Below are 24,143 nucleotides of genomic sequence, written 5' to 3'. Positions count from 1 at the left end.
CACACTGCTTTCCAATCAGATGCAGATTCTAGTCCTAAATTCCTCTAATATAGAAACGCTAGAGTTGTCTCTCTTGTGACTACAAAGATACTTAAAAGACAAAGAAGGTTGCACCCCATCATAGACTCAGTATTAGGGAGGCTTTTCTGTACATGCTATTTAAACGTCAGAGGAGAAAGTAAGTGTTAATTAGCATCACTAGAAAAGACAGAGAAACAAGGAAAGAGAGAGAATACTCTATTTTCAAAGTGGCTTGCAAATATCCTCATTAGCCATTTAACCATCCTACCCACATGAAGACCTTAGAGATCATGACAATGAGGTTCAAGATTCTGTTGCTAAGGCCCTTCTTCAAACCAGGGTGAAAATCCCATTATAAATAGTACATTAAAAAGCCGGTTGCTTTGTGCTTTCCTGCACTTTTATTCCGATATGCATCTTTATCATTATCAACAGCTCTTTTGAACCACAGTGTTCCCTCTTTCTTTCATTAGAAAGTGCACATCACTTATTTTTTATTGTTATGTTAATCACCATACATTACATCATTAGTTTTTGATGTAGTGTTCCATGATTCATTGTTTGTGTCTAACACCCAGTGCTCCATGCAGTACGTGCCCTCTTTAATACCCATCACCAGGCTAAACCATCCCCCCACCCCCCTCCCCTCTAAAACCCTCAGTTTGTTTCTCAGTGTCCATAGTCTCTCATGGTTCATCTCCCCCTCCGATTCCCCCCCTTCATTTTTCCCTTCCTACTATCTTCTTTTTTTAACATATATTATTTGTTTCAGAGGTATAGGTCTGTGATTCAACAGTCTTACACAATTCACAGTGCTCACCATAGCACATACCCTCCCCAATGTCTATCACCCAGCCACCCCATCCCACCCACCCCCCAACATTCCAGCAACCCTCAGTTTGTTTCCTGAGATTAAAAATTCCTCGTATCAGTGAGGTCATATGATGAGGTCATATGGTACATGTCTTTCTCTGATGACTTATTTCGCTCAGCATAATACCCTCCAGTTCCATCCATGTCATTGCAAATGGCAAGATTTCATTCCTTTTGATGGCTGCATAATATTCCATTGTATATATATACCACATCTTCTTTATCCATTCATCTGTCGATGGACATCTTGGCTCTATCCATAGTTTGGCAATTGTGGACATTGCTGCTATAAACATTGGGGTACATGTACTCCTTTGGATCCCTACATTTGTATCTTTGGGGTAAATACCAGAAGTACAATTGCTGGGTCGTATGGTAGCTCTATTTTCAACTTTTTGAGGAACCTCCATACTGTTTTCCAGAGTGGCTGCACCAGCTTGCATTCCCACCAGCAGTGTGGGAGAGTTCCCCTTTCTCCACATCCCTGCCAACATCTGTTGTTTCCTGACTTGTTAATTTTAGCCATTCTGACTGGTGTGAGGTGGTATCTCACTGAGGTTTTGATTTGGATTTCCCTGATGCCGAGCGATGTTGAGCACTTTTTCATGTGTCTGTTGGCCATTTGGATGTCTTCTTTGGAAAAGTGTCTGTTCATGTCTTCTGCCCATTTCTTGGTTGGATCATTTGTTCTTTGGGTGTTGAGTTTAATAAGTTCTTTATAGATTTTGGATACTAGCCCTTTATCTGATATGTCATTTGCAAATATCTTCTCCCATTCTGTTGGTTGTCTTTTGGTTTTGTTGACTGTTTCTTTGCTGTGCAAAAGCTGAAGCAAGGGCAAAAATGCACATCACTTATTAAGATGACTTCAGCCCAGATTTCACTCAGGAGAGAGTAATAAAGAGATATTATTTGCTTGAACTGATCTTTAACCCAAACTCTTTGTTCTCTTTCTTCAGTGACTCATTCAAACACCACAGAGCCTGAAATGAAAGAATCTTCTGTGATACATTGTATTGTTTTAAAGATCTTAGCAACCTTGCCAGGTATTTATTACAGATTGCTGGGGATTGTAATTACATTCATATAAAAATTGCTTAATGCTTGATATTTATTTTTTTATGACCAAGAGTTATTTTCCTTATTTGATGCTTTACAACTCGAAGAAAATGTTAAATAAGACATAGCCATTAACAGTGACACTGCGGTTTTATAACCTATACAAGAAACCAACCTTAGGGGAGCCTGGGTAGCTCAGTCGTTAAGCGTCTGCCTTTGGCTCAGGTCATGATCCCAGGGTCTTGGGATCGAGCCCCACATCGGGTTCTCTGCTCAGCGGGAAGTCTGCTTCTCCCTCTCCCACTCCCCCTGCTTGTGTTCGCTCTCTTGTTGTGTGTCTCTCTGTCAAATAAATAAATAAAATCTTAAAAAAAAAAAAGGAAATCAACCTTAGATCATTGCTATTGATGTTTGGAAAGTCAGTCTAACTTTCTTTGCTCTGTTTTTAATGACATACTATTTTGAACACACTGTATTATTTTGGACTTAATTCTAACTAGCAGATATGAAGCCTAACATACACTGAACACCTAATACATGTTAAAAGCTTTATAAAATCATATCTCACCTGATTTCCATGACAAAAATGAGACACTGGTATTGGCATAAGAGAAAATTAAGGCCCAGGGATGCCTGGGTGGCTCATCAGTTAAGCGTCTGCCTTGGCTCAGGTCATGATCCCAGGGTCCTGAGATCGAGCCCCTGTCGTGCTCCTTGCTTGACAGGGAGCCTGCTTCTCCCTCTGCCTACAGCTCCCCCTGCTTGTGCTCTCTCTCTCTGACAAATAAATAAATAAAATCTTTAAAAAGAGAGAGAGAAAAATATCAAGGCCCAGAAAGGTTAAAAAATTTAGTTCATGGTCATATAGCTTCTAAGTGGTTTTTTTCTCCTATAATAGGGTTTCTTCTTTAGGAAAGCCTAAAGCAAATAGTATAGCTCTCACAAAGTAAAATGAAATGGTTCACTTTCATCAATTTATATAGAGATTTTCATAAAATCCCAATTCTGAGTTCATTTGAAAATCAGAAGGTTTACCCTGAGCCCAAAATCCCAAGGAGCATCTATAAGCTAGAGTTGAGTAGTAGCAGCTCCCTTTAGATGGAGCCTGTGCTCTTTCTGGGTGCCACCATCCCCATCTGTCAGCTTCATTCATTTATGTTATTTAACTGCCCTTTTTATATGTTAGAGTTAGTGACTTACAACTTGGGTTCTAAGAACCAGTTCCACCAAATTGTAAAAAAGTAGGAATTCTAAGCCTGTTTTCCAACCCTAAGATCCATCTCCCCTCCAGTGGTAATTGCCTTTCATTGATGGGGCAGTGTGTGTACTGGGTAAGCCAGCCAGTTCCATCAAGGATGATTTGACACATGAGCCAGCCGGGTAAATCACATGCTCTCCTAGGAATTTGGAACTTGGACTTACAATTATTGAATCTCTGCACATGGCTAGAATCGTGACTGTCAATTTGGGAAGTGTAGGGTGGGCACATTCTGCCATGACACTGTACAAGTAGAAAGATCCCATTTGGAGAGGGAGAGAGAAAGAAGGAAGCACAGATGAAGTCAGGCCCTTGGGATTTGTGAGTTTCTCCTGTACCCTTATAATAAATCCTGTTATTTGCATACATTGTCTTCAAATGGTTTCTGTCTCTTACAAACACTTGTCCTAGCCTTGAAACTTGCCGACTTCCCCTCTCTATGCCTCAATTTCCAAATCTCTGAGAGTTAAAAAATAAAACCTGGTAATATTTCATTCAGCAACGGATTCACACATATAAATAATAGGAAATAATAATACCTAAGTTGGTAGGGCCAACAGTAAGATGTCACTGTTAAATCAGCTTATTCTTAAAGAAAGAGGTAAGGGTTAGAGGATGTAATTTTAATAACTGTTTGAGCAGTCACTTCTAAAAACATAATTACCATAAAGTTTTTTTAAGAAAAATCTTACAATGCAGATTTTTCAAAAGAAACTCAGTTTAATTGCATAAACAAATCAGAAATATTCCCAAACAGTAGCTTTACTGAGTGAATATATAACCATTTTAATGACCAAAGAATCATACAACTTGATACCTTAAAAAAGCATTCTTGAAAAACCATTCAGCACTCTCATTTCCTAGTTTCACAGAGGATGAGTGACTTTGCAACATCAATTCCCATGTGCAAAACAAAATTCATCAAGCCTTTTTAAATTCCAGAAATATTTTTGGAGCACTGTGATCATGATTATACCCCCAATTCCAGAACACTTAATATATGGAATGAACAAATGAATGAATGACTACTACATGCATATGAGATGCAAAAAGAAGCAAGAAAAAGGCCCTGATATCAAGGACTACACAGTCTGATATGAAGACTGGGGTAAGTTTATGTACATCTGTGACCACAGGAAAGAGTAAGAGGGGTGCTAACATAGACACACAAAATGCTAAAGGCATTTGAAGAAACAAGATTTCATATATAATTGACAGTGAGGAAAGACTTCATGGAAGTTGCTATGGCTCCAAAGGATGGCCTCAATATTGAAAAGCAGAGATAGCAGAAAAAGACCTGGGGATATAGCTAGGAGAGTGAGGATTTGTCTTCCACATTAGGAAAACAATATGATAAAGACAATATTACTGTCATTTTTAGGAGTGATTGTGTCAGTTTGATTGAAGCATGGGGCACAATTGGAAAAGACATTGCAGAGAGTCTTGGGTGCCAAGTTGAGGAGTTTATGATGTGAAATGTTGGGGTTCAGGAACAAACACAGTCAAGAAAGAATTCTTAAGATGTCTTCAGTACAAAAAGGGTGGCTTTATTAAAGCACAGGCATAGGACCTGTAGGGAGAAAAAGGTACACCGGGGTTATAAGAAGTGGCTGATTATATACTTTCAAGTTGGGAGGTAGATTTCCAGAACCTTGAGGAGCTAGCTGTTGTTGGGAAAAGGTCATTTACTACTGTCTAGTAAAACCTTAGTAATGATATCCTTCAGATGTATATTGGTGGGCCATATGCCTGGAGGATGATTGCTAACATATATTTTGGAGGGGTAGAGATACAGGAATTTTCCAAAGGGATTTCTTACAGGATCGTGGGGCTCCAGCTAATGTCAAGCTAAGGTTGCCCTTTGCCTCTAGCAAAGTATTAACATCGAGGTAGCTAAAGCTCCTTGAGGAAGGTCACTCTGCCTCTCTTAAGTACTTGTCAATGGGCTATAAGTTGTAAGGAAGTTTTTTTTTTTTCTTTTGTCTTTGTTCTCCACATCACTTGGACCATATTTCTGTAGGTGCTGGGGAGGCTTTAAGAGTCAGCATGCAGGGGACTGGCCAGTTAGAAAAAGATTTCAAGAAATGAACTTGACAATTGAGTATGGATTTCTCAATGTGGGGCCGAAAGAGAAAATAATACAAGGTAAGGTAAGAAGAGTAGAGCAACAAGACACAAAGAAGGAAACCTAAAGGAGGGGTTTGCTTTCAGAAGCAAAACCAGTTGAATCTATAAGATTTAGAAAGAAAGAAAGAAAGAAAAGAAAGAAGAAAGAAAGAAAGAAAGAAAGAAAGAAAGAAAGAAAGAAAGAGAAGGAAGGAAGGAAGGAAGGAAGGAAGGAAGGAAGGAAGGAAGGAAGGAAAGAAAGAAAGAAAGAAAGAAAGAAAGAAAGAAAGAAAGAAAGAAAGAGAAAGAGAAAGAAAGAAAGAAAGAAAGAAAGAAAGAAAGAAAGAAAAGAAAGAAAGAAAAAAAAAGAAAGAAAGAAGGAATTGAATAGGGAGATTTGAAATAGGCATAAGTGAGAGAACTGGGTACATGAAATAATTTGTTTTATGGAACATTAGCTGCCTACTCTTTTTAATGCTTCATTGAATTCTGCTAAGTAATTGGGAAGAGTTATTTACTGAGTATAGATTGAATATAGAAGAGTTGAGCCTCATGGTTCTAAAATCAAGCATTTTAATCATCATCTATATTACTTTTACATCTGACACTAGAAATGTGGTTAATATAAGCAAGTCCTCCCAGGTCTGGAGGCAGTTGTGTGGCAGATGAGAAGGGCCTGTTTTTAAGTGGTGATATCATATAGAGAGACACTGACTTCTAGAGGAAGGCTAGTTTGCTAAAGAAAAAAGGACTTCATTTTTTACATATGTTAATGAAGTGAGGTAAAGAACACAGAGAAGCAGTTAAAGGGCGTTAATCAGGATTCTCCAGAGAAACAGAACCAATGGAATGTGTGTGGAGAAAGAGAGAGAGAGAGAGAGACTGATTTTAAGGAATTAGCTTGGGCAGTTACGGAGACTTGGTGAGTCCATAAGAGGCAGAGATTGGAATGACACGGCCACAAGTCAAGGCGTTCCGACGGCTACCAGAAGCTGGAAGAGATAAGGAAAGATACTTCTCTAAAGCCTCCAGAGGGCTGGCAGCTATGCCGATACCGCGGTTTTGGATTCTGGGTTCCAGAACGATGAAGGAATACATTTCTGTTGTTTGAAGCTATCCAGTTTGTGCTAATTTGTTACAACAACCACAGGAAGCTAATAAAACATCTGAGAATAAATATAATTGATTTTGCTATTAAGAAGGACAACACTGGTCACATTCAAGAAAATAGTTTCAATAAAGTGATATGAGTAAAGCCACATGCAAAGGTTGTAAGGCAGAAGTTCCCAAACTTTCCTAGTTTATGGGGCCTTTTGTATCTCACTAATTTTTTTCTAGTGTTCCTAGGTCAAAAGAAACACTGAACAGTTTATTAAGTAGTTAATTCCAAACAACTTATTCAGTATTTACATACTAGCAACTTAGTAGCTATTTGAGAAAATAATACATAAAAATTAAAAGAAAAAAATACTTGATTTTAGTTTCTTTTCTTAAAGATTTTATTTATTTATTTGAGGGAGAGAGAAAGAGAGAGAGTGAGGGGGAAGGGCAGAGGGAGAGGGAGAAGCAGACTCCCCACTGAGTGGGGAGCCCTACATGGGGCTCGATTCCAGGACCTCAGGATCATCACCTGAGCCAAAGGCAGACACTTAACTAACTGAGCCACCCAGGTGCCCCTGATTTTAGTTTTAAATAATCACAGTTGCTAATGGGATGCATGCACCTAATACACATTACACAACTTCCTAAACTTTGGAATTAGATTGACACCAGCCACTGTCATTTCCTGTTCCTCAGTGATTTTCAACCCCTAGTTGCCTTTTATCACAGCAACTACTGAAAATCCAGCTTTTCAAAGATACGACATTATGGAAGGGAATGTAGAGCTATCTAATGTTAAAACTGAACTATCTCAAGCTAATATTTTGTGTGTTGTCAGAAAGACATCAAACACTATTGTGTTTCCCTAAAAAATTTACAGTATCCCCCAGGCACTGTCACTGAAACCATGGATTTAAGGAGTGAGAGGTGAGAAAGTGTATATAGAAAGTGCAGATGATATATGACAGTAAAAGCTTAGGGAAGAAAAGCTAGAAGATTAGCAAAGATATTCTAAAGTTAAAGGGAGAAACAACAAAAATTTTTAAAAAGATGTAATAGACTACATCAAAATTTAATACTTCTGTGCATCAAAGGACACAGTCAACAGAGAAGGAGAAACCTACAGAATGGGGGGCACCCGGATGGCTCAGTCTGTTAAGCGCCTGCCTTCAGTTCAGGTCGTGATCTCAGGGTCTTGGGATTGAGTCCCACATTGTTGGGCTCCCTGCTCCACAGGGAGCCTGCTTCTCCCTCTGCCTCTCTCTCTCTCTGTCTCTCATGAATAAATAAATAAAATCTTATAAAAAAAGAGAAACCTACAGAATGGGAGAAAATGTTTTCAGATCATATATCTGATAAGGGGTCAATATCTAGAATATATAAAGTACTCCTACAACTCCACAACAAACAACCTAATTTTAAAATGAGCAAAGGACTTGACTAGACATTTCTCCAAAGAAGATACACAAATGGCCAACAAATATATGAAAAGATGCTCAATATCACTAATCATGGAAATGTAAATCAAACCCACAATGAGATACCACCTCATATCCATTAAGAAGACCTCCATGAAAACAAGCAAAAACAGAAAATAACAATTGTTGCCAAGGATGTGGAGAAACTGGAACCCTCGTGCAGTATTGGTGGGAAAGTAAAGTGGTGCAACCATTAGGGGAAATGGTATGGAATTTCCTCAAAAATACTAAAACAGGATTACCACATAATCTAGCAATTCGACTTCTGTATATGCCCCAAAGAAGTGAAACCAGGGACTCAAATAGATTTTTGTACACCCACATTCATAGCAATATTAGTCATTATAGCCAGAAAGTAGAAGCAACGCAGATGCCCACTGATAGATGAATGGATAAACAAAATATGGTATGTATATACATACAATGAAATATTATCCATCCTTAAAAAGGAAATTGCACATGCTACAACGTGGACAGATCTTGAGAACATTACGCTAAGTGAAATAAGCCAGTCACAAAAAGAAAAATACTGTATGATTCTACTTACATGTGGTAGTAAGAGTAGTCAAAATCATAAAGACAAAAGCAGAATGTTGCTTGTCAGTGCCTGGGGACTGTGCTGGAAGAGGGAGTTTTTTAATGGACACAGAGTCAATTTTGTAAAATAAAGAGTCCTGGTGATTGGTTGCACAAGGTGAATGTATTTAACACTACTGAACTGCACATTTAAAAATGGTTAAGATGATAAGTTTATGTTATATGTATTTGATCACAATTTTTAAAAAAGTTAAGGCAAGAAGTCATGACTGCGATCAAATTAAAGATGTAAGCAAGAGAGATTAACCAAAGGAACAAGATTTCTACTACAATCTGTTTGCCTAGGTAGGTAAAATATATGCAGTAGTAGCACTGTATATATTCAATATACTATTTCTCCAAAGTTAGTACAATGCCAAACTTTAACTCAATCTGAAATAAACATCATACATAATAAATTAGTGACATTTAAGTGTAGAGTCAATATGGCCCAGAAATATTTTCATAGAACATCTTATGAAAGCATTAAAAATCCATTTTCTTTGCACATACACAAAAATAATCAAATATAGGAAATTATTTAACTATATGTGGAAACACTGATGGGGCAGTAAAAATGATCATTTTGGCCATGCTTTTTATAGCTTCGCAAATGTTTTCCCTTCTCAGATTCTCTGTTTTGCTCAGAGGAACTCTGCTGTTTTGAAAACAATGCACCCAAGGTCTTTGTAGCTTTGAAAACAATGCACCGAGGCCCTTGCAGTAGTCAAACTACTGTACTGACAGAAAATAAGCACTTTCTGGTGCATTCCAGGGTGGTCCTATCCAACTTAACTGGACTTTCGTATTCTTTAGAGCTGATCATACCATGGTCTTTTCTAAGCATGAACATGGGACAATTATTTTTTTCTTATCAGTACTTTTGAGCAATGCCAACTTCTTAGGCAATTTTCCCTAGTCACCAAGATGTGAATCAGTCAAAAAATTGAAGATGAACTCTGCAATTTCCTCTCTGCTCAACAAAGCAATCAAAACTGGAAAATCAGAAAGAACTGTTGTGTCAGGAAGAACTTGGTTAGAATGAAACTCTCCCTACATTTCTTAAATCCAAACAAGTTACAAAACTCAGACTAAATTTAGCTTATTCCATAATATGAGGATCTGTTTGAGAAAAAAAGTTTAGATAACAAGGAACAAAACATAGCAACCTTCTTTGCTGTGATCCTGGCAGAGAAACATAATTGCAAGCCTGATAGTTAATGACCAGTTAAAAATACATTGTATTTGAAGAGTGATTTTGTTAATTTGCATTTATATTATTGGCTGAAGAAAGTATTTGTTGATAAGAAGATTGTCATTTTGTATATTTGTCAGTTCAAGGCCCTAAAAACAAAAGACCCAGTTTTCTACCTAGGGAACTATAATCTAGGAGTGATAGAAAAGCAAAAAGTATTAAAATTACCTTTGAGAAGGAAAATACATGTTCTTAACAGCAGAAAATGGAAAAGAATTTTTAATAATATCTGCTGTTATTTTACATTTATCCAAATGAATCCTGAATAATTACTTAATTCAAGAATTAACGAGCAATCTAAAGCAGAGCGGCAATCATAGTTTGCAATGATAAAATTGACCACAAAGGAGTATTCAAGTCAGCTAATCTCACTTTTAAAGGCTGTCTCCTTTTGGAATGAAGAGAAAGGAAAACTTGGTCTCTAAATGTACCCAACTGAAAAAAGAAAAGTTAACAGTGTGAGATTAATTCAATTTAAAAAAAGTGTGGGAGATTTTGATGGGAGACCACCTATACTTTAATCCTCATTTTAAAAAAACAGGGCAGGGAGTGACCCTTCACATTGTATAGATTACCGGAAGAGTGAACTAAGAAAAACACTGTGCACATCTTTTTAAAATTGAAAATACATGTTCAGTAAAATGGTCATTTACATTTTTGAGCATCTTTTTGCTGAACCTGCGAATGGCGGTGTCGGCAGGGTCGCTGGGGGGCAGACACCAAAGGGCAAAGCCATCCAGCTGGCTCTGCGGGGTTTCACGGTGGTGGGGCCGGAGCAGCGGCGGCCAGTGCCAGGGCAGTGACCCCCGGCGAGAGCTGGAGGAGAGCGCCGGGGGAGAGCGGACTTGCCGCGCTCCTAAGAGCGCGTGGAGGGTGGGGGGAACCGGGTGAGGGGGCGGAGGCGACAGGGGCGCGCGAGGACGCTGTCGGCCTAGCTGGGCGGGGCGGCCGCGGGTCGCAGGCCGATGACGCGCCGCGGCAGGCGGAGGAGCCGCCACTTCCTGGAGGCGCCGGCCGGGGCCGCTCTCAGCACTTAGCGCCGGAGCCGGGAGCCCGCGGCCGCCGCCATGTCCCATCAGACCGGCATCCAAGGTAACGGCGCCCGAAGCGGCGCGCGGGAAAGGGGCTCCCGGGAGGCTCCGGCCGAGCCGGGCGGGCTACGGGACTGGCAGGGCTGGAGTCGGGCCCGGAGGAAGGGAGCCGGTCTCGCGGGGCACGCCGGGCCTCTGCGCCTCTCCGAGCGTTCTGGTCCCGGGCGCTCCCGGCCTGCGTCCCTCCCAGCCCGGCCCGGCCGCCGACACGTTACAGACTGACCCGAAATTCGCAGAAGCGGGGGAAATTCGTTTCCGAGGAGGCCTGGGTGAAGGGGGCGTGCCTTCCACCGCCCCTGACGATAGCCCAACTTTCCCCCTTTTTATCCGGTAGGGGAGACCTGAAACAGTGGAGGCGACCGGGGCTCCTCTTCCTGTAGAGAGACGGGCGAATTTTCCTTTCACAGTGCGAAGGAGATTGTTACAGGATTTTGATTATAAAACGAAAGATACTGGGATCTTTTTCATTCCCAGTAAAGGTGCTTCCCAAACTCTTCAGCACTTTTTTCCAAAATGGAAACATGAATTTACGTTCTGAGAAATCCTGAGTATGGGGTGTTTTGATTTTTTCTTAGGTACTTCCCCAGGGAACTGAAAATTCTGGTCTTCGTGGCTGTATTCGATCATACCGTGAAGGCAGTTCAGTGTGCAATTATATCTGACCTCCATTATTTCTTGGTTTGAAAATGGGCAGTCTGGAAGCGCTCACCTCATCAGAATCAAATAATATATCCCGGGGTTACTCGCGATTACTTAACGAGTGCTAATATAAACCCACGCTCTTCCTGTTAATAGACAACGAATCTTTCCCAGATGAACATTTACTTGTGTTTTGTTCGTATGAGTCTTTGACCACCCCACACCTCTCCCTGCGCACACAAACACAAGCAAAATACTCTCAAACCTAAAAGCAGTTTTGTTTGTCCGAGTTAGACACTTAAATATGTAATTATTGATTTTCATGTTTGAGCCTTATAGCAATCACTCCTTAAATAGTGGTTCTTTGCTTTCAGTATACAACCCAAGGATGAAATCAGAATGAAATTGAAGCTTTAATGGGAACAGAAGGGTTATTAAATATATATTTGCTTAGTGAACTTAACTCTAGCTTTTTGAGAAAGACCAGTTAGAAAAATATTACCGGAAGTACAAGCTTGAATGCATTTTATTGACTTTTTGTTTAATCGGGATAGGATATCTGATATTTACTGTTATTTTTAATGTGAAAATATAGAAATGAATTGAATATTATAATTTTGAAATTGGACTAGAAGAGAATGAAAGGTTTTCAACAATTTTCAACCAAGCAAGAGGTGTTTTTTAAAATCGTAATTTATTCATTATTGGATTTGAATAATTTTAATATTTTCACTCCCAGTGTTATTTCTGTTTTGGAATTATCTAGTTAAAACAGATTAGAATTAGTAGTAATATACTTTTAAGCTATATTAATATTTCTTAGCTCTGTACAGTGTCCGCTATGTTATACCTTTAAGTTTTATAGTTTAAATTACTGATAGTAAGGGGATGCTACATACTCAAGATTTTTTCTTCTATTACAATTCATTTCTCCTTATTTAAATAGCATTTGAAAGTATTAACACATAAGTATAAAAAATGGGTTTACTTGTCTGTCTTTTTCCACAGCAAGTGAAGATGTTAAAGATATCTTTGCCAGAGCAAGAAATGGAAAATACAGACTTCTAAAAATATCTATTGAAAATGGTTAGTTATACATTTTTAAATATTGTTTGTCCTTAGATTATTGAGTGTTATATTTTTAAATTTCTAAGTCATGGTCAGTGATTGGAACTGTTAATTAATGTGAAGCAAGTTCAAAGCTTGCCTTTAGGTAAGGTGGATCCTGTACATTTGGTCATGTCCCATTGGCTGCTGCCTACCCTCTGAATTCTGTAGTTGACTATCAGGGAAACAGAAAGATATTTTTTTGGTGTGACATCTTCCTCTTACTTTTTGTCTCAGTTTTTGTACCATAACCCATTTCTAATGTTAGTGCTTCTATCTCTGGAATGGAAATCAGTAAACAGGTGTCTCTCCCAACACCCCCCAAAAATTACTTGAGAATTGTTACTCAGTAAAGTTAGTTTTGAAGTAGAAACAAAGGATTTCAAACTCCCATTTTCTCCACTTGATTGTAATTTGTGCTGAAGAAATGATTCCCCCTTTCTTGTTTTGGGACAAAGTTCTAAGAATGTAATAAATTGTAAATTGATCCTTTCAAAATAATTCTGTAGCAGGGAAATTGACTGGGTGGGAGAATCTTTTAATGTGGCTATATTTGAATTTGGACAATTAATATTCTTGCAAATGAATGTCTTAAAATATTCCATTGGTCTAATTTCTTAAATACCTGGAAATACTTTGCTTTGGAAAAATAACTTGTTCTTTTATAAACTGGAAGTAAACTTAATTTGCTTTCCATTTTCTACTTATATATTAAGAATACCAGAGTAGTTTGAAAAATATGCAGTTGTTGTAAATATATATTGCCACACTTGATAGGAATAAACATATACTGTAAAGCAGCATATTTTAGGAATATTGAGCTAAATTTTAAAGGCCATCACTTCCTAACTGACTAAGTGACTAAAATGGAAAAGTTTGTCTAACTAGGATCACTACGGAAGGAAAATGACACTCTTTCCTAAATCATCATTTTCTGATCTTTTTGTTTTGAGGAAAATTTTTAAGGAAATGAAAAGGAATAAAAAAAATAACAAATACTGTGATCTCCCCTTAATGACTGCTAATATTTTATCATATTTGCTCCAGCTTTTTTTAAACTTAATATTTTTGTGATATAAGGGCATCCCCTTTAAACAGTTTCACTTCCTGACCTCCTCTTCCTGAAGCAACTATATTAGGAGTTTTTATATTTCTGCAGTTTTTATATGTATCCCTAGATAGCTTATAGTGCTGTTTTGAGTTTTTAAGTTTATGTAAACTGATATCTTACTCTGCATCTTTTTTCTGTAAACATTATTTTTGTAATTAGTGTTGACAAAGAGCTCACTATTTTTAAATATGAATTCATCATATAACTATGCCACATAGTATGTGATCATTCTCTTACTGATGAACACTTAGGGTACTTGCAGCTTCCACTGTTCTTATATAGTGTAGTGAACATATGTTTAAGAGATTTTCTTTTTTTTTTTTTTAATTTGTCTTCTAGGTTTTTTTTTTTTTTTTAATGTAAGAGATTTTCTATGCAGAGAACATTCACAGTTTTACTTGATTCTGCCAAATGGCTGCACCAATTTATGCTTCTGGACAAAAGTTTTTTATTTGTAGCATTATGGCCAAGTAAGCACTAAACTTTTCTTTATTTATTTGAGAGAGACAGAGATAGTGAGAGAGAGCTCGAGCAGGAAGGAGGGGGAGAAGCAGACACCCCGCGAAGCAGGGAGCCCGATGCGGGGCTCGATCCCAGGACCCTGGGATCATGACCTGAGCCGAAGGCAGACGCTTAACGACTGAGCCACCCTGGCGCCCTTTTCTTGTGTTTATTAAATATAACATTTTAACCATGCTAGTCATAAAATCTTCATCTGTTTTTTTTTTTTAAGATTTTGTTTATTTGAGAGAAAACACAAGTGTGGGGGAGGGGCAGAGGGAGAAGCAGACTCCCCTCTGAGCAGGGAGCCTGATGCCATGCCCAGGACCCTGGGATCATGACTTGAACCCAAGGCAGATGCTTAACTGACTGAGCCACCCAGGTGTAACTTCTTGATATGAATAATAGTAATAGGAGATGACTGTATTTATTAGTTTATTCTTTTCTTCATTACCATTTGGTATTTAAAATAATTCATGTGTCTTTTAAAAATTGTTCTTCATAGAAAAACTTGTGATTGGATCATGTAGTCAGCCTTCAGATTCCTGGGATAAGGATTATGATTCCTTTGTTTTACCCCTGCTGGAGGACAAACAACCATGCTATATATTATTCAGGTTAGATTCTCAGAATGCCCAGGGATATGAATGGATATTCATTGCCTGGTCTCCAGATCATTCTCATGTAAGTAATTTTTTTGTAACTTGTTTAACATTAAATGCTAGAAATTTTTTTTTTTCTGAAATAGTCCTAGGCCAAGAGAAAGTTAAGAAGCAATAGTTATTTCCCATTGAAGGGAGTGATCATGAAGAAAATCCTCATATTGGTAATGTAGAGTCGGGAGTAATATACTTAGATTCAGAAGTCTTGCCCTTGAAATCAACAGAATTATTACTGATTTTAAATTTAAATATCTTTGTCAATTATATATAAATGACTATGCTCTGAAAATAATACTTGGAATAATTCTGAGACCTAATTGAATGTTATAGTAAATATTCTTAATAGCTACCATTCAAATGATAGGCATACACACAAGTATTTCTTTTAGGAAAGTTAGCAGAATGATTCAGATTACTGGATTTGATGATGCAGTATTATAAAACTATTTCTATTGGTTGGCAGTTACCTTTAGTAGTTTTCAACAGTTGCTATTAGATTCTTTAATAATAGTTTTTATTGTAGTTGTTTTCATCTTTGTATTCCTCATAGAATGGTATATGCCATAGGTATGCCATAAACATTTGGTTCTTAAACAGCTTAATTAGTAACATCTGATCTTGATTTGTTTTGAGTAAAATGTCAGTATCCAGGTTACTTTATTTCAAGTGATGTTTTCTTCCTCATATCTTAAAGTAGTATTTTTTTTTAATCACCATAGACATTTATTTAAAGTAATACATTTGCAGCTCAGATAGTTCTAAATTGTACATTTCAGGTTTATTCAACTTCTTAAAAATATTTGAGGGCAGCTGCAACCACAGATTTCAACTCCATCATTATTTCTTTGCCCATTCTTCTCTCTCTTCTTTCCCGAATAACTTCTTTCAGATATGGTTCAAGGTAGAATTTATCCTCCTCATACATCCTGTCGTTATAAAGGTTCTCAGAAAGCCTTCTTATGGCCTCTTTCACATCATCATTGTTATATATTGTATCATCTCTCATTAACCCCAGTTTATTGAACCCTGCAGCATTGTAGTACCATTTTCGAATACCCTCCAGCCACCGGCTTGATGGTGCAACTGCAGGCCTACTCGCCATTTTGACCCGAGGCTGCAGCGTTGCCCTTAAAGTAGTATTTTAAGTAGTTTTTTTTTTAAATTCTTGAACTCCTTGTATACTTTGAAAAGTGAGTAAGTTTTTAAAATTTAGTTTCCCAATTTTTGTAAAATATGATGTATTATAAATTGAAATCTACCTTAATAGATGAAATGTTATGATGGCTACTTGTACACATATACTTTAGCATATTACAGCCCCTGGACTTCAGCTTTATCACAGTTTATGTTTAATGTGCTTGAAGATTTTAATACATTCAGAAAATACTTTCTTTTGTAATGATAGTTTTCATCTATAAACTGCTAAGTAAACTTACACAACTTACTAGGTTCGTCAAAAAATGTTGTATGCGGCAACAAGAGCAACTCTGAAAAAGGAATTTGGAGGTGGCCACATTAAGGATGAAGTATTTGGAACAGTAAAGGTACAAAACTTATATTTATATATATGTGGATTCCACGTGTTGGAATTAAACCAATATAAGGACTCCTAGGTAATGGATAATTGATATGAAATCAGACTAACGAATCTGTAAACATAAGAATAAGAGAAAATATTACTATATTTCATATGATAAGTTAACTAAAACATGTACTTACCCTTTTAAAATATGTTGGAATATCCTTTGTTAGTCTTTAGAAACTACACGATACCTTAGAGATCATCTAGTTTAACCCCTCATTTAGTTCAGCCTTTTCACTTTAAGGATAGGGAAACAGGCTCAGAAAAATGAGAGACTACTTGAAAGAGATGTTAATTTTTAGATATTTTGGGCATTTATATCCATGTAGAAGCAGTAACTATGCATATTATTTAAACCAGGAACATTGAGGCAGGTAAATTGATAATTAATTGGGATAGTTGATTAATACATTTAATTAGTTAAATTATGATTAAGAATTTACTTTGTAATAAAAATTATATGGTAAGGAGATATATTTATACATATATACACAAATTAAGAAAAATGAAATATTTTTTGAACAGTAATATTATCTAGTGGATAGACCACAAGACTGGATGGGAATATTTTGCTTGTTCACCATTAATTGTGAGGTGTCCTGTTTTCTCAGTTCTTTCTATTCTCATTCTTTCAAATCACAAAATTTTGATGAAAAAGTAGACCTCTTTGGAATATTTTATTCTTTTAAATAAGAGCTACAATCATTTTCTATGAAAAACTATAGAGAAATTGTATAAATCAATATAATAGAGAATTCAGAATCTGAATGTGTTGATTATTGAATAGTTAGGGGGCAGACTTCCCCAGTAAGTTAATTATAATCGTCCTGTAGACTTGAACATGACCAAGTTCATCATGTGACTGACATCACCACCACCACACTCATACCCATTTAGTAATTAGAAAACTTTAGGGAAGCTTAAGGAAATGAAGAGTAAGTACTCCCCCTTAAATTTTTTTGAAAGAGGATTTTTGAAAAATAAGAAATAGTAAAATTCTTGATACTATTTTTCAATCAAAATGTTTTATGTTAAATTAATAATTTTGTTTTTCCTAAAGTGACTTCATGGAGGTTTTCTAGGGAATAACTAGTAACAATCCATTTCTGTGTTTACAGGAAGATGTATCATTACATGGTTATAAAAAATACTTGGTGTCACAATCTTCTCCTGCCCCATTGACTGCAGCTGAGGAAGAATTACGGCAGATTAAAATTAATGAGGTAAATTACAGTTTTGATACTCTTGCAAAATTTTAAGAGTTTGAAAAAATATTTTTAATTAATAGATGTAGAGGTAACTAGAGAATAAGTAAGTTAGGTAGCTTGCATTTATTCTGTATAGTTTAGAGACAAGACTGTGCTCATTGTATTTTCAGGAAAAAAGTTAACAGTAAATATTAAAATTTGTATTAATTTCATAAATAACTTCCTCCTATATTTGTAATGTATGTGACGGAATAGTAAATCTTCCTGTTGGAAGTACAACTTTTTTTAACTTTGTACTTTGAATACTAGATAAATGGGAAAAATGTGTGTTACCCATTTTGGGCAAAGAATTCTATCTAATGAGGTTGCTGAAGCAGGTTTGTTTTGTTACATTCTATTGTTTTATTACATTATTTTGTTTGGTGACTAAAGAGAGTAAAATGTAAATGCTATAAGATATTTAGTATTTCTAGAAGCTCTATAAATTAACTTCTCTGAATACTACTTGGATGCATATGTATATATGGGAGATGGTGTTTTGAGTACTTGTTTAGCTCAGTTATATTAGAGTCAATAAATTTCGTCCATATTATAGTTTATCATATTTCTGATGTGTTTACTGCAGCTGTTCTAATTACAAGTTAGAATAGTTACTATATTTCTACTGGGATTTTATAGGAAAGAACAAGTAGCAGAAACCACTATTCACTAGTCTGAGTAACCAACTAATAGGAGTCAGTCTGGAAAGTGATTTAATATTATTTAATATTAACCTGAGAGCAAGGATCTATCTTTATATTATTTTAACTCAAGTTATTTGAGTAAAGATTTTTATGTGATTTTTTTTTTTTTTTACAAGTTTGATAGTTTGTTTTATTCCTTGCAATCAGAACCCAGAGGATCGTATTGGGGTATGCATTTGCATATGTTCTATGATGTTTTCATTATCCAGTATCATTTATGCTGTAGAATCTCCATTCGTTTTTTTAAAAGTAAAATTTCTATTTGACTTTCTGTTGCAACACTGCAAATGAGACCCTATACTAGCTATCATTTGAGTATAAAAGTCTTAAAACATGTACATTGAAAGCTTTCTTAAAGTACTCTTCTAGTATTTGCACACCCATGTTCTTAGTAATGAAAGCTCAAAGTCTGGAACTTCTGCAGTAGTATAATTTGTTGAGCTGTGTTGTGTCTTTGTATACTGTTCGTACTCCTTTCAATTCAATGCATGGTGTTTGTGTTGCATTTTATGTCTAACAGAACAAAGTAAAGTTTGATACATATTGTATATATATCACACTGTTCATAAATTTTATCAAGTAAAATTTTATAATTAAAGGTGTAAACTGAGGACACTTGAAAGAACTTACGAAGTTCATTGCAAATGTGCCAAACCAAACATATAAACAACCTCCCCCCCAAAGCCCCACTAACACTGCATACTCACTCAAATGTTCACTCCCAACATTTCATAAAGATGTGTCATGCACTCTGCATGTCGACAGAATGCTAGCAGAACATGAACAAATGTGAAAAATTACTTGCTTTTTAAGTTCGTAGTATTTTAAATGTTAATTTTACTTATATTAAAATGGGCAAGGGTGGAATGACACTTGATAGAGATTGGGTTTTCTTATCTTTGCCGTATGACACTGCTAAATGCTAAAACTTCATCAGTAAATTAAATCTGTCATACTTAGGTACAAACTGACGTGGGTGTGGACACTAAGCATCAAACACTACAAGGAGTAGCATTTCCTATTTCTCGAGAAGCTTTTCAGGCTTTGGAACAGTTAAGTAACAGACAGCTCAACTATGTGCAATTGGTAAGAGACATATGATAATTATGAACTGGCTGCTGTTTTTGGTGGCTCATGGCGCGTACAAGGTTTATTTTTAATGGATTTAAAATTGTTTTGTTTCCTGATTTTTTTATTCATTTTCTTAAAATTACGAGACAATATATGTTGATTGTGAAAAGTCAAACCTGTGTAAGTTTCCCCTTGTCTCCTAGTGTTTTTTTACTATAAATTTTAAATTGCTGTGTATCTATTTTAATGAGTATTTCTTATTGACAGGAAATAGATATAAAAAATGAAATTATAATTTTGGCCAACACAACAAATACAGAACTAAAAGATTTGCCAAAGAGGATTCCCAAGGATTCAGCACGTTACCATTTCTTCTTGTATAAACATTCCCATGAAGGAGACTATTTGGAGTCCATAGGTAGATAATATATTGTTTTAACATGTTATTTTCATTTGGCTTATTGATTTTTTTTAGCACTGTATTCTTACTTCTTGCCCAGAGGACTTAGTTATAGTTCTGTGAGGCTTAGTATTTGCTTTAATTGATGTATTGCTAATTGTATTTATTATTTTAACTTACAGTTTTTATTTATTCAATGCCTGGATACACATGCAGTATAAGAGAACGGATGCTGTATTCTAGCTGCAAGAGCCCTCTGCTAGAAATTGTAGAAAGACAACTACAAATGGATGTCATTAGAAAGGTAAAATTACCTATCTATTTATTTTAAAATTTCAGTTTTTGTTAGATCTTTATTGTCTTTTCCAGGTAGTTTGTGATGTATTATGATTTATTAATGAAGGTATTTTTTTCTTGTTCTCACATAAATCCTTAGGGTCTCCTCTACTCTAAGTGCTTGAGGATGATCTATCATTACTCCAGTCTCCTTATAGATCTGTACTCTTTAATATGTAGCCATAAACTACATATGGCTATTTAAATTTCACTATAAATTAAAATTAAGTAAAATTTAAAATTCAGTTTCTTAATCATACTAGACACATTTCAGGTGTTCATTAGGTACTCGTGGCTAGTGGCTACTGTCTGTATTCGACAGTGCGGAATTTAGAAAACATTTCCATATTGCAGAAAGTTCTGTTGGACAGTGCTGCTAGAGCTACATACTTGTGATTGTCTCAACACTTGCTATTAATAAGGAACTACAGTCTCCATTTATAACTGAATCATGGGATGGTTGAGAATCTAGTTGTTGAGAAAGGAGGGAATGGGCATAAACATTTGAATTTGGGGAGCTAAGCTACCAATTTTATTAAATTTATTTTCTTACATGCAAATGAGGCACGGGGAAAGATGTGGTTTATTCTTGAGCCCTTCAACTCATTAAAACACAGGTCCCTAAAACTACCAGTGTTCTAGGTGCTGAACCCTTCAAGCTTTTTAAGTTTGTAAGGTATAGCAGGGACTGGCTGACTTTTTTATTAGAAGAGCTGATAGTAAATATTCTAGGCTTCACCAGGCCACATATGGTCTTTGTTACATATTCTTGTTTGTTTTATTATTTTATGTTTATAACCCTTTAAAAATGTAAAACACACTCTTAATTCGGGCTAAAGTTGGCCCTGTTCTAGAGTGATTTCAAGTGACTCAGGTAACAGAGGGGCCAGTGAGTAATGTTTCTTGAATATGTATATTGTACCAAAGCAGAACAACTTGAGAATATAGTGGTGGCTTCTTATGCATTAGTTAAATAGGAGAAGAAAGAGGGAACCAAATAGAAAATGATTATTGCTGATTATGTATTCAGGCAATGCACCACCGCCCCGCTCCAAAAAAAAAAACGGTGAAAATGAAACTATTTACATATGGTCCTTGATACTCTCCTGCTGGAATGGGTATTATGTATTTATTTGTGAGCATTCACACCTGAAAACTGGCTCCTTGCTTGTATTAGGTTTTGAATGTTGTCTTTTTCATACAGGATCACACTTAATTCCATCTCTTACAGATTGAGATAGACAACGGGGATGAGTTGACAGCAGACTTCCTTTATGAAGAAGTACACCCAAAGCAGCATGCACATAAGCAAAGTTTTGCAAAACCAAAAGGTCCTGCAGGAAAAAGAGGAATTCGAAGACTTATTAGGGGTCCAGCTGAAAGTGAAGCCACTGCTGATTAAAATCATATATTAAGCATTACAATACTAGTTTTTTTAAAAGTCCAGCTTTTAGTACAGGAGAACTGAAATCATTCCATGTTGATACATAGTAGGGAAAAAAATTGTACTTTTTGAAAAACAGCACTTTTCACTTCTGTGTGTTTTTAAAATTAAGGTTATAGAAGACTCATGATCTCTATTTTTAAGTTAATGCTAGAAAAGGGTTCGACATAGTGATGTTTAATTTTGTCACACTGTTTTCACAGAGTAATAATGATTCCATACTTTCACACACTTCTTAAAATTTTATACAGTTGGGCCAATTCCAGAAAGTCTAATGTCTCAAAGTAAGATACACTCCTTACTACTCTTTAATGAGACATCAAGTTTTTTTCTTGAAGGGAGAAAGACCTTAAAATATTCATACTACTCAATGAATATGTTAAGGACCAGGTTAGATTATTTTCTCAGCTGAGAACTTAGTGTGCCTAGGTAAAGGTGAAAAGTTGCTGACTCTGAGAAGCAGTGCTTAGCTCTCAGATGATGGGATCATGTCTGCAACTTTTAGAAACAGTGCTTTATTGCAGCAGTCTTTTCTAGTTGACTTTTTTGGTTTTTTAAATGGCATTAAAATTTCAGAAGATCAGTTCATTCTGAAACCTTAAAGGTACCAGATATTTTCTATACTGCAGGATTTCTGATGACGTTGAAAGACATATTAAACAGCTTTAGTAAATTCTCTTTCTAGTGCTTTAAAGTTTCCTTTTCAGAAGTAACTCATTTCATTCTAAGTAGTTTGAGGCTAAATATCTATGTTCAGATTGAATATTAAATTAACATCATTAAAAAGAAAACAAAACTAAAGTCAACAGTGTTGAAAAAATCTTAAACATCAAGATTGATTTTTCTCCAGAATCCCAGAACCATATATTAATAGGCAAATTGTGTTCTTTATTTTTGAGGAAATACTCATTTAATAAAACTGAAAGTCCTAGTACTTACCAGCCTAATACAAATTAAATACTTAAGAAACTTGTTTCAATTCATATCTTATTTCAAAGCACATTTAACTATTTAAAGCTTTGCATTTTCAGTTACAACCTACAGAAATTTTGAGCCTTTTTTTTTTTTTTGGATACTTGAAATAGGGAAGGAGATAGAACACTTTGTCATGTTAAATCTGATAAACCTGCTGCAAGAGCCATAACTTTGAGGAGTTTTCTAAATGAACTGTGGGGATCCAGGATTTAGAATTTCTTGATCTAAACTTTATGCTGCATATAACATTAGAAATGCACATTTCATAGTATAAAATATGAAACACATTTTTATACCTTATTATCTAAGGTACTATATGCACCTTTCAAAAATTCAATGTGTGTTCAAGTAAAGCATATTAGAATAATTATGGGTTGACAGGATTTTTTTTCTAGAGGTAAGAGTATGTGTGTGGGGTTTTGTTTGTTTACAAATAATCAGACTATAATATTTAAATATGCAAAGTAATTGGCAGTAATGTTGCACTTGTTTACTAAAGATACACTTTAAGTTGTTCCATGGGTGCCCACATAGACACACGTATACACAAATTACTGCATTGAGAATCCTAGAGCTGTGTTGCAGACCATAGCTCAAGCTGTATTTTCAATCAGAAAGAATGTAAAACCTGTCATGAAGGTATAAAATAATTTGGTGGTGAATGTTTTTCTGTACCATTCATGTGCAATTATAGTCTAAATTCTGCTACACTACATGAAAGTAAATGGACATTCCAGAATATAGATGTGATTATATAGTCTTAAACTAATTATTATTAAACCAAGATTGCTGAAAAATCAGTGATGCATTTGTTATAGAGTATAACTCATTGTTTACAGTACGTTTTAGGTGATATCATCATAACAATAGAAGGTGATCAAAGTATTCCAGGTAAATTTATATAGCAGTGAAGAATTACATGCCTTCTGTGGACATTTTATAAGTGCATTTTATATTGCAATAAATCTTTTTCTCTTTAAATTGTGTACTAAATTGTTTTCTAGCATAAGGTTTTTTTAAAAACGTTTGGATAATTCTGCATAATGCAATGTCTGGTAATAGGCTAGAAATCCCATTGATCTATGCATTTAATTCACCCATCTAAATCAAGGATTTTAAATATTTTGTAACCTAGGCAAATTGTGCTTAATTTAGATTAGAACTTTCCTACTGCCGCAGCAATAATGAAAATGCCATGAGTTATACAGTCCTGTGATAAAAGCTCCCCTGTATAATAGAATGACCAACATACTTGACGCTAAACTCTTCAGATACTTGCCACCCATCCAACAAATACTGAATGCATTCCCATGCACAGTTCACAACCAGACTGATCTTTTTCTAAGGCCAAATTACAAAAGATGGAGAGTTGTCTTTAAAGGGGCTGATTTTAGAAACTTAAGAGTTAAAAAAAAACTCTTTAAGGTATTTCTACTCAGAACTATAATGTGCCTGAGACACATATTGTAGTTTGATATATATCCTTTGCATACACAGCCATACATTATAAGGATGAGAGGTTCTTTTTTAAAAAGTACGGGTTCTG

General features: G+C 35.9%; 2 protein-coding genes and 1 pseudogene across 4 annotated transcripts in view; 1 reads left to right on the top strand and 2 right to left on the bottom strand.

Moving 5' to 3' along the window:
* TMEM117 (transmembrane protein 117) overlaps positions 1-10,636 on the bottom strand; it is a 494,145-nt gene extending 483,509 nt beyond the window's left edge. The window contains exon 1 of the mRNA XM_078075906.1: positions 10,381-10,636. The gene's annotated coding sequence lies outside the window, so the exon portion shown is untranslated. The remainder of the gene's footprint in view (positions 1-10,380) is intronic.
* A 57-nt stretch (positions 10,637-10,693) lies between these two features.
* TWF1 (twinfilin actin binding protein 1) lies at positions 10,694-23,578 on the top strand. 3 transcript variants are annotated; one of them, XM_036065635.2, is made up of 10 exons: positions 10,694-10,819; positions 12,466-12,543; positions 14,682-14,860; positions 16,287-16,382; positions 17,539-17,643; positions 18,519-18,539; positions 19,332-19,457; positions 19,710-19,860; positions 20,025-20,146; positions 21,410-23,578. In XM_036065635.2, exons 1-10 carry the CDS (start codon positions 10,795-10,797, stop codon positions 21,578-21,580), a joined length of 1,074 nt encoding a protein of 357 aa, XP_035921528.1. In that variant the 5' UTR covers positions 10,694-10,794; the 3' UTR covers positions 21,581-23,578. The 3 variants fall into 3 exon arrangements, with proteins under 3 accessions (XP_035921528.1, XP_035921527.1, XP_077932030.1); XM_036065634.2 differs by lacking the exon at positions 18,519-18,539; XM_078075904.1 differs by lacking the exon at positions 19,332-19,457.
* Positions 15,547-15,959, bottom strand: LOC118518674 (cytochrome b-c1 complex subunit 7 pseudogene; annotated as a pseudogene).
* Positions 23,579-24,143: the final 565 nt, after the last annotated feature.

Source organism: Halichoerus grypus, chromosome 6 (assembly GCF_964656455.1).
Source record: "Halichoerus grypus chromosome 6, mHalGry1.hap1.1, whole genome shotgun sequence".
Lineage (NCBI taxonomy): Eukaryota > Metazoa > Chordata > Mammalia > Carnivora > Phocidae > Halichoerus > Halichoerus grypus.
Note: the sequence above shows the minus strand (reverse complement) of the source record. Positions and strands in the feature narration are given on the sequence as shown.